The sequence below is a fragment of the Papaver somniferum genome, chromosome 11 (genome assembly GCF_003573695.1).
Source record: "Papaver somniferum cultivar HN1 chromosome 11, ASM357369v1, whole genome shotgun sequence".
NCBI lineage: Eukaryota > Viridiplantae > Streptophyta > Magnoliopsida > Ranunculales > Papaveraceae > Papaver > Papaver somniferum.
In genome coordinates, this window is record NC_039368.1 from 30923603 (window position 1) to 30934622 (window position 11020).

Here is an 11020-nt window from a genome sequence, read left to right on the forward strand (position 1 = left end):
GACCTGAAGAATGTGAAGAAGTAACGACTGCAACGAAGACATCATCCTTCTACTTGAGGTTAGTAATACTGACTTGATCTTGTTTCCATTCCTAACGTATCTTTCAAGTCGCTTTATAGTGAAAACATAACATACAAATCTATATTTATGAAACTCTAGTGATTAGACTTGGTCATAACATTATGATCAAAGTATCAGGGAATTATATTGAATTACGAAGTATAACGCTTATCTTTTGAACTTCGTAAATACGATATTAACATAATCCATTTTTTTACTTACTTGATTATGTGTGGGATATAGGTGTGATTTCATCCTAGGAAACTATATTTATTACATTGGTTTAAGGAATTAGATGTATGAAATAAGTGTGTTGGTCCGTTTCTTCATTGAATAATATTTGGATGATCAATACAAGATGACAAGGTAGAACCGATTTTAACTTCTGTCGAGTATCAAGGTATAACCGGTCATAACATATATTGTGTGACTACGTGTAACCGATCCTAACTAGATTTGGAAAGCAATGTGTAATCCATCACAACCTACAATGGGAAGCATGGTGTAACTGATCACAACCTACTTTGAGAAGCAAGGTGTAAACGGTCATAACCTACACTGGGAATCATGGTATAACCGGTCACAACTTATATTATGAGTCATGGTATAACCGGTCCCAAGACCAAAACCGAGTTTCCAATATTCACATATTTCTTTATGTTTTGTGTGATTTTGGAATTAGGGTTTGCTAAGATAGGAAGCTTCTAGATGTCGACATTATTTGAACATATGCATAACTCTTATCATTAATTGTTCAAAGATATTCCTTGATGCTCAAGGTGATCCCAAACTGAAATTTTGAAAAGAATTTAATTATGAATTTCAAATATATATGCATCTTTTAATTACCAGTAATTAAAGCATATCCTCTGAAAAAACTTTATTAGTTAATGTGCTATACTATATAAACTTTCTAAGAGAGATTACAGAAATATTGTTTGACATTTAACTGGGAATAGGAAAATTGAAATTAGGTACTTTAATGCATATCTTGAGAATATTTTCGGTTTTGGAATTTCCTTGTTTTCTAAACAACCTTGGTCTATAAATACTTGACTTTGCATTTGTTGCAAACTATCTTAAGATCCAGGCAAACTTCATTCGTGTTGTTTCTGCTGGATCCGTCTATTCGGAGAGGAAAGTAACATAATTAGGCGAAATCTCTTGTGATGGCTCGTTTAAGGTCTTCTTTGGAATCAAGAAGCTCTACGAGTACCGCTGCTGGGAAACTAGATAATTTCATTGTTATTTTATATTTCGATCATTGATTTGATTGACTAATAGTTGTTGAAACTTTGATTGCACCTAGTTTGATTATTCCTGAGATCCTTCTCTTCTGACATAAGGGTCACTCAAACTAGGTCAAAGTATCGACTAGATCTTTAGAACTATTTGTAAATCTAAAGACATCTTGTGATAATCCATGGTTAAAAGACTCCATTTTGTGTGTGATTGATCACAAGAGGATTCAAGTTTGTGTTGTGCAGGTAATTAAGATGGAAATTGAATATTTGAAGACGATGAAGATTTTCTTGTTAGTTTTCGTATCTTGTGAATTTTGTGCACACACCTTGATCGGATGGGATCCAACTAGATCTTTTTTTTTTAATCTTTGATAGACTTGTGATTATCTAGTTGATAAGATTGGCATCACTTTATAGTTACTCTTTGAGTTCTATATTGTTTGATTGCAAATCCGGAAATTGATTATTTCGGTAATCAAGTTTTTGGATTGATCTAACCAGAAAAATGAGTTTATTAGATTAAACAGAAAAGCCTTTGTTGACAACTCAAAATATCTTTTACCAAAGATTGAATAGAGTGGTTACCAAACAGATTCATTCCTTTGTTGTTTGGAATACAATCAAAAGGAGTAAAGCAACTTGAGATAGTGATTTCTGTTTTGATATTCACGTGTGTGACCAAAAGGTCGAAGACGCGGGGATACTGAGGAAACTAAGTAACCAATTGTACTAGATCCCGGGGTTTTTTCTGCATTTGCGGTTTCCTCGTTAAGAAAATATTGTGTGTGTTATTTACTTCACTTACGCATTATAATTGTTATTAGAATAAGTAAATAATACTATTGTGCGTTAATCCTAATCACTTGATATTAATCCTATAATAAATCGGTTTCATACCGTAACTATTATCAAGTGAATATCAAGTTATGTTATTGTCTCGACTATTGTCCATAGAAGATCACACTTGGTATCAGACTTATAGGTTGATATTAAAAGATTGTGGTGTATTTGGATACCCTCGTCTTTTCACATAGTTATAAAGCTGACATACAACAATCTCGACTTTTCTCTTTATTCTGCAAATGTGTAAAACAAGTAATTAACTCATAACTACCATTTTGGAGTTATAACTAAACAATCCATGCACTTAACTCTATAGGTCGCTTTACTTAGGGTAAAGTCGTGTCAATGACGACTTCCAACTATTGAGGACTCTGCTCTCCGCGTGTCATTTATTTCACTCGACCGAATTACGGACTACAATGACGCGTTTGGGAACACCACCGTGGCATTTGTTTCACTCGGACGAATTGCTGGGTCCTGATACCTTTGCCCACTATTTCACCGATTTGGAATGGGAAGATATGAAAGATGCAAAGGAATGGTTTATAGACAAGGGAATAGAGATCAAATACATATTAGTTGTAGGTCGTCGTTCAAGTCATGATCGTTTGGAATTGGATTGCGAGAGAGACGGAAAGCAAGAAAGTCATTGGGCAAAGGACAGACCATACGTGAAGAAGACGACAAGGGAATACATTACTAAATCAAAGAATTTTGGATGCCTGTTTAAGATTATAGTTAATAGACCTAATGGTAAGGTATACAAGATCTATAAAATGATGAATGGTTGTCATAATCATGATGACCCAGATTCTCTTATTGGACATGCTGCCGTTTATGGGTTGAAACCACATCAATTGGAAAAGGTAAGGTCGATGAAAGCATGTAAACCAAGTGACATCCTTAGGAATATTAAGGAGGATGATAAGAATAACTTTTCCACTTTAAGGAAAATTTACGCGGCAAGAGCAGCCTTTAAGAGGAGCGAATGGGATGGTAGAGCGGTTATTAAACAATCTCAGTGGTAGCCGATCAACACGAATACACAGTGAGGAAGCAGGTATTGGAAGGCAAAGTGACTCGTATTTTCTCGGCGCATTCGGAGATTATCAAGTTGGCCCAATGCTTCCATCAAGTTTTGTTAATAGATTGTACATACAAGACCAACATACCGTGGTTAAATGTTGCTTGCCACACTTCCGACAAGCAAAATTTCACGGTGACATGGGGGTTTATGTATCGGGAGAATGATGTGAGTTTTACCTGAATGCTAGAGACCTTGAAGGAGATACACCGTGGTGATCAAACTTCGAGGATCATAGTAACGGATAAGGAGCAAGCACTAATCAATGCCATAGGGGCAGTTTTCCCGTACACTAAGCATTTCCTTTGAACATTGCACATACAACGCAATATTAGAAATAATTGTAGGGGTCATACCCAAAAGCCAAAGTCACAAAAAGGTATCGCTTGTGAAAAGCCGAAGATGAGCGTCTTCAAAAACTAACTCCGGAACAACGAGAGGAGGAGAAGAAGAAAAACAAAATAGAGTATGAAGAGAATGCGTTATTATGGAAGGATTTTCAACATCATTTGGATTCAATGGTACACTCAATGTCCATGACCGAGTTCAATCTTATTTGGAGAGTTTTATTGGGTTATGGAAGAAGGATTACGAGAAAGGTGTGGTTTATTTTTTGAAGGAATTGTTGGATCCGTACAAGGAAAAGTTTGTCTATGATTACACCTACCAACACATGCATTACCAGAATGAGGCGAGAAGTAACGCGGAAGGATATCATGGACGTTTGAAGAGCTTGCTCCAAGGGAGCCAAAACAGTGTGGTTACGGTAAAACAAGCCATCAATGAATACACCAAGGCTGATATCGTCAAGATAACGACGCAAATGGAAGAGAGTAGGATAAAAATCATCACCAAATACAAGGATTACCATCGGTCTATTAGAAATTTAAATTATAGGGTGTCTCACTGGGCAATCATTTATATGATGAAGGATTACAAATATTATATAGATAACGAGATGATAAGAAGGAGCATTGTATGTTCATGTATGACGATGACGGCCTTGGAATTTCCGTGTTGTCACATGATTGCGAGGTATCAACAAGGAATTCCATTTGATATCATTGATCCGTTTTGGAAGCAAATAGCTTTCAAGCCACCCTCAACCGAAGAACCTCTCGAATCCTTTGTGGACACGGATATTGGAAGAGAAATCATCGAGAAATTCGCAAAGAAGGACGGCTTGGCGCGACAAGTTTTGATGTACGACTTGAAACTATCCGCTAACCCTCATATGGAACCGGTTGGAGAACCAATGGTGCTACCGCCGACGGGTAGACAACTTACCAACATGGATAGGAAGGAAGAAAGGAAATAGTTTAAGGTTGCAATGAGTACCCAAAGAAACCCGTTGATGAGTAACAAAAGAAACCTTTGTCAACATGAGTATGAAGACGCTAAATATGAAGAGGCTCCGGTTCTAAAGAAAAGGGGTCGAACAAAGAAGGTGGAAAGTGGGACAAGTAGCGCACAAGCCAAGAAAAATGATCCAATCGTTCCTTCCCAAAATGAGCATGAAGAGGCACCGACTAAGAGGAAAAGGGGTCGACCAAAGAAGGGAGAAAGTGGGATAAGTAGCGCCACATATATTCCTTTCAAATGATCCAATCGCTCCTTCGCAACATGAGGATCCAATCGATCCTTCTCAAGAAAGTCAAACGCCTACAATACACGAGGATCCAAACGATCTCATCATTCTTTTTTGAGAGAGTCAAGCGAGTACAACACGAGTATCAAGGATACGTGCATGGAAGGGACAATCAAGACAAATAGGTTCTATGATGACTCTAAGGACCGCTCTTGGTGATGGAAGCACTGATAAGCACGTAAATGCTACATTTTATATCCATATTTATATTAGCTAGGACTTGATATTTTGGTTAATAACATTGTTTTGAACTATTTGCAGGAAATACCAGAGAATTGGATCACCCGAAAAATAAACAGCTAAACATGGCGTTTGCGACAAAAATCGCCAAATTCACTCATGGCACTAAAGAGACGGCTTAGAATTATGGCTGCCTTGTTAACTTGTTATGCACTTGGACCATCTAACCATTCATGTCACTAGGAGCAGATGGAGCTTAGCCAAATGTTGGCTATCTAACGTGGCCAAAGTGGTAATTGCTGTGAGGTGTCAGCCAATGGATGTGGTGCTGAGATATAAAAGTGTTGTTGAGTTAAAATAGTGGAGACGTGTCCAGCAAAAGAAACACTCGTACTCTTGGGTGAAATGTAAAAGGATCACTCATACTCTTTTCTTCCCATGCAAAAGAGAGTTTCATTTCTCGTTTGATCAGCAGCTGCGCGCGGCGAGAGTGAATTATGTGTTTTCTTTATCTCTCTTAACTGAAATTCGAGTCTGTATGGGGTGATTTATATGAGTTGTTGCAGCTGGTAGAAAATGAAGACTGCATGTGTTGCTGTCATGGTTTTGAGCTGTGTATTAAGCAAGAAGAATGGGAGTTGTGTAAGACTGTTGCAATTGTTGGTGGTGGTTCTGCTGGGATGTAACAAATGAATCAATTGGCTGCAGTACTCACAACGATATGGAGTAGATAGGTGTGGCAGTAATGGGTTCAGCTGGCAGCAGTGAGACAAGGTATGAATGGAGATGGAATGAAGCTTCCAGCCGAGTAACGATGGGTTTTGAGAAGAATTGCTCGAGCGGTGCAATCGGAGGTGAACTTTGAAGTTGGTCAATGGCGAAGTCAGGCTACAGAGAGTAAAGACGCATGTGTTAATTGCAGATGGGTCGTGATGTTGTGTGCTGCTGGGGTAGCTGCCATTCTCTGTTGTGTTTCCGCAAATTGCAGGCAGTGATGATTGGTTGTGCCTCAAAGTCGCAGAAGTTGTTGGTGATAAGATGAGAAGAGCACGGAACTAACTGGTGTTGCTGCAGTTTGAGCTTTGCAGTCGATGGAGGATGCTTGCAGTGAAGATGTTAAGAAGACCAGATGGAGATAGTCAAGAGTTTTTCTCTCGAATCTATAATGGGTTTTGGCTGAATGGAGGCAGTGACTGATGCTACTGGTGGAGATGTTGCTGTCAGCCGGAGAAACAACAGTGAGCTGTTGCAGGCGATGAACGAGAGTGCTTAGAGGATCAGAAGACAGAAACTGGAGCTGTGGTATCAAACTAGAGAGATGCTGTTGTTGAATTGAAAGTAATCGTCTCTTATTAGTTGAGCTGTTGTTGCCGAGTTGCACAATCGGTGGAAGAAGAGATAATTAGCTGGTCAGGGTATGTCATTGGTGAGCTTCACAGTCGGTGGTCACAGGGTCAGGTCAATCGAAGCTATGGACTGAATTTCGAAGGAGATGAGGGTCAGATGGTTGAATTGGTTTTGCTGGTAAAGAGAGGGGATCGCTAGAGATTCATAGAATTAGACGGACGGAACTTGGCAGTGGACGGGATTGAAGTAGGCCTGAATTTGGAAAGTGAAAATGGGTATTGGACTGGGCCTTCTGTTGATTTGCTAGGTCACGATTGATTTCCTTCGCAGCTATATACATTTATACAGAAACAAAACAGAAAAGGAGGCCGGAGTGCGGCTACGGAGCCGTTCACAGGAGAAGAAATGGGTTTGCTGTTTTGATTTTTTTCTTCATGGTTTGTTAAATTATTTGTTAGAGCAAGTCTTATGGTGGAATTCATTCATCTTCCACGCCACCTCAGCATTTGGAACTGTGGATGGAAGCGAAAGTGTAATGGTGGAATAGTAGAAACGCTATTCTTAATGGAGCTAAAAAACGCTATTCTTAATGGAGCTAAAAAAATGCAATTAAGAATAAAGCTTTTTTTTTTCAGTCGTTAGATTTCAACAACTCATTTTAAATCTACGAATAAAAAAAAACGCAATTAAGAATGGAGCTTTTTTTTCAGCCGTTAGATTTCAACATTTTTAAATCTACGGATAAAAAAAAACGCAATTCTTAACTGTATTTTTTTAGCTCCATCCTTAATTGCGTTTAACGCTATTCTTATTGGCGTTTAGATGGATTCCACGGACCCTTCCACCAAATCATGGAACCTTGCTTGAATTTTCTGTGGAAAACCTTGGAAGCCACTAGACTTGACATTCCATGAATTTTCCACGCTTGGAATAGGTTGGATTCCACCATAAGACTTGCTCTTAGGGTTTAGATGGAAGTCAATTTAGTTTTATAAACTCTACGATGATATTTCTAACAATGATTTATTGACTAGTAATTTCTCTTCATATATAGCTTGGTGTTTAATCGTTTATGTGATTTTCTTGATTATTTATGCTTTTCAATTGGTATTTCGTGCTTGGGTTAGGTCCTTTGACGTGGTATGCTTTAGGATTGATAGGTAATTCTTTAGAATCACTACCCATGAAGCGAAGGAAATTACAGCGGAGAAACTATATTTTAGAATTTAATATACCATCTTCCGAGACATGAGATTGAGTTCGACATTTGTCTTGAGTAATAAATAGAAATTAGTAGAGTTTTATATGATTGAATTGGTGGAAATCGAAAACCCTAATAACATACTCCTATTTTGTTTATTATTATTATTATTATTTCATTTGCTTCCGAATTTCTGAATATTGAATTTGATCATTTAGTTTTTGGTATTAGTTATTAGTAGTATTTTCACACTCCTCGTGGGAACGACCTGTATTTGCCATTGTCTACTAGTTAGACGTTGTGCACTTGCAGTATATTTATTGAAGGTTTTCCGAGCCTATCAAGTTTTTGGCGCCGCTGTCGGGGAGTGGTTGCAAAATACTCTCTGATTGATATTTTTTGTACATATTTTATTTATTTATTTTCTTTTTAGATTTCTTTTGGTTCTTTTTTACACAATTTGCTTGATTTTTTTTTAGGTACCTTGGAATGAAGTGCGACAATTGATACCACTAGCGGGCGAAAAAAAAGTATGCACTCGAGTCAACTCATATTCTTCGACGATTGGTGGTGGAAGCACGCCTAGGGATGAACGAGGTATGTTAGAGCATAGCTCGGTTGAACCCACCAACCGTTGGTATGTCAAGTTTGGTTGTCATATTTTAGTGAACCAAAACTCATTTAAAGATTCGCTTGATTATTTACTAGAGCCAACTTTGTATACGTTAGCATGAAAGTATTAGGATATGAGACATTACAAGTATTACGTGAAGACTTGAAGAATATGAAGAAGTAAGGAGCTACAACGACGACATCATCCTTCCTCTTGAGGTTAGTAATATTTGACTTGAACTGTTTCATTCCCTAGCGTATCTTTCAAGTCGTGCGTATTGAAAACATAACTGCGAAGCAGTGAATGATTATACTCTAGTTAGACATAGTATTAAGGAATTACAATACGAGGTATAACGTCTATCTTTTGAACTTCGTATATAAGACATCAACATAATCGTATGAATGCTACTGTGATTATGTATGGGTATGGGTGAAGATTTCTTCCTAGGAAACAATGTTTTACATTCATTTAAAGGAAGTACAATTCATAAACTTGTTTTATGAGTCGAAAGGAAAATCGCTAGGCTTATTGGTATTGTTATTCATTGCAGATCTTTGGATTACCAATATGTGTGTTTAGTATAACCGTTCATAACTTGTTTATGTATCTTGGTAAAACTATTCACAAGGCCTGACTTTTGTATTGGTATGACTTTTATTAGTGAAACCGATCTTAAGTAATCACCTGAGATGGTATGATCGATATGTTGTAATTGGTATGACCAACTCTAGACATTGGGGAATCGATCCTAGTAAGATGTGCAACCGATCACAAGCAAGGGGAATCGATCCTTGTAAGAGGTACAACAAGTCTTAGATATTGGTAACCGATCCTATGACTTGTGCAACCGAATACAAGTTAGATACCATAAATGTGTGGTAACCGATCCTAGTACCTAGTCAACCAAATTTTGGAAAGCTAGTGTGACTGATCCTAGTACCCACATGGAGATAGAACCGAAACTTGTTTTGGTAGAACCGTGAAACCCATTAATGGTGATTCGATATGATAATCAATCACATAGTTCTTGGAAGTCAGATGAACCAATTCTAAATTTGTTTGGAAGTGTGGAAAATCGGTTCCAAGATTGTAAATATTAAAAAGGATTTACAAAGTAAAGATGTCGACATACTTTGAACATCTGCAGTAACTCTTATCTTTGATTGTTCAAAGATATTCCTTAATAGCTAAAGGAGAATCCCGGATCGAAATAAATTGATAATCTTTTAATTAAAGTTTTTAGTTTTATATGCTTTTAATTTCCAGCAAGTAAAATGCATATCTTTAGAAAATAAAAATTGGTAATGTGCATTTACTAATTGGAGATTTTCAACTGAGATTTCAGTCAATATTTGGACAAAGCATTTCCAGGAATTATGGAAACCGAATTTGGAAATATATTGCATATCTTGAAAATATTTTCGGTTTTGGAAATTCCTTGGTGTTAAAACTTCCTTGGTCTATAAATATTGAAGTTTGCATTTCGAGCAAACTAATCCTCAGAGCCAGCAAAACTACCTAGTTTTTGTTACTGGTGGAGCCGTCTATTCGGAGAGGAAAGTACCCTAATTAGGCGAAATCTCTTACAACCGCTCATTTTAAAGACTTCTTTGGGATTGGGAAGCTCTACGAGTACCTTTGTTGGGAAACTAGATAATTGCAGTTTATTAATAGTTTTTGATTTGATTGACTAACGGTTGTTGAACTTTGATTGTACCTAGTTTTTTTATGCTTGAGAATCTTCTAATATGATATAAGATTCACTCAAACTAGATCGAAGTTTAGACTTGTGATAATCCATTGTTAACAGACTCCATTCTGTGTGTGATTGATCACAAGAGATTCAAGTTGATTGTGTGCGGGTTTTTATTGAAGATCTAAGAAGATTTGAAGACGAAGAAGATTTCTGATTTGGGTTCATAATCTTTGATGTGCACAAAACTTGATCGTATGGGGATCCAACTATAATCGGTTTATCTTTGTGATAATCTTGATTGATTAGTTGAGTAGATCGGCATCAATGCGTTTCTTTGTGATTCAAAGTATTGATTGCAAAGTCTTGACAATTACTTTGGCAGTTGTTATTGGATAGATCTAAGAACCTGAAAAAGGAGTTTATTGGGATAAACGGAAGAGCCTTTTGTCAAACTCATATCACTTGTTTGAAAAAGAGTTGTTACCGAACAAATTTGTTTTTCCTTTACTGTTTGGAATACGAACCAAAGGAATTGTTCCAAGTGCGTGACTTATTGTAAGTTGGAGGCGCATGGATACCGACGAAACTAGGTGAACTATAGGTTTAGTTACTTGGTCTCAACTATACGAAGTTGGTTTAGATTTTATATAGCGTCTTAATCCTGAGAGTATTCTTGGACAAGGTCCCGGGGTTTTTCTACATTTGCGGTTTCCTCGTTAACAAAATCTTGATGAGCATTTTAATTTTCTATTTCCGTAATTATAATTATTTTTATTATAATTAGAAGTAAAATACACAAACGTTAATTCATATTTACTTGATAAGCAATCATATTGTGTTTGGTTAAGTCTGAACCTTTGTATCAAGTAAACATACTTTGTTGTTGTATTGTCTCGATCTCGTATCCATAGATGATCACACGAAGTGTGAACCTATTAGTTGTATTGTCTCGACTCAGTCCATAGACAATCACTTTCGGAGAAAGGACTTATAGGTAGGAAAAGTTTTAACTTGAGGTATATTTGGTTACCCTCGCATTTTCAACAAGAAACTTATACTTCTTCAAAATACGGCGGTAAAAATATTTAAAGAAGTTTCTTG

General features: G+C 37.0%; 1 protein-coding gene across 1 annotated transcript; it reads left to right on the top strand.

Annotated features, from left to right (window-relative positions):
• The first annotated feature begins 2566 nt into the window (after positions 1-2566).
• On the top strand, positions 2567-3175 carry LOC113324267. The gene has a single exon (XM_026572589.1). It carries the CDS (start codon positions 2567-2569, stop codon positions 3173-3175), a length of 609 nt encoding a protein of 202 aa, XP_026428374.1.
• The last annotated feature ends 7845 nt before the right edge of the window (positions 3176-11020 follow it).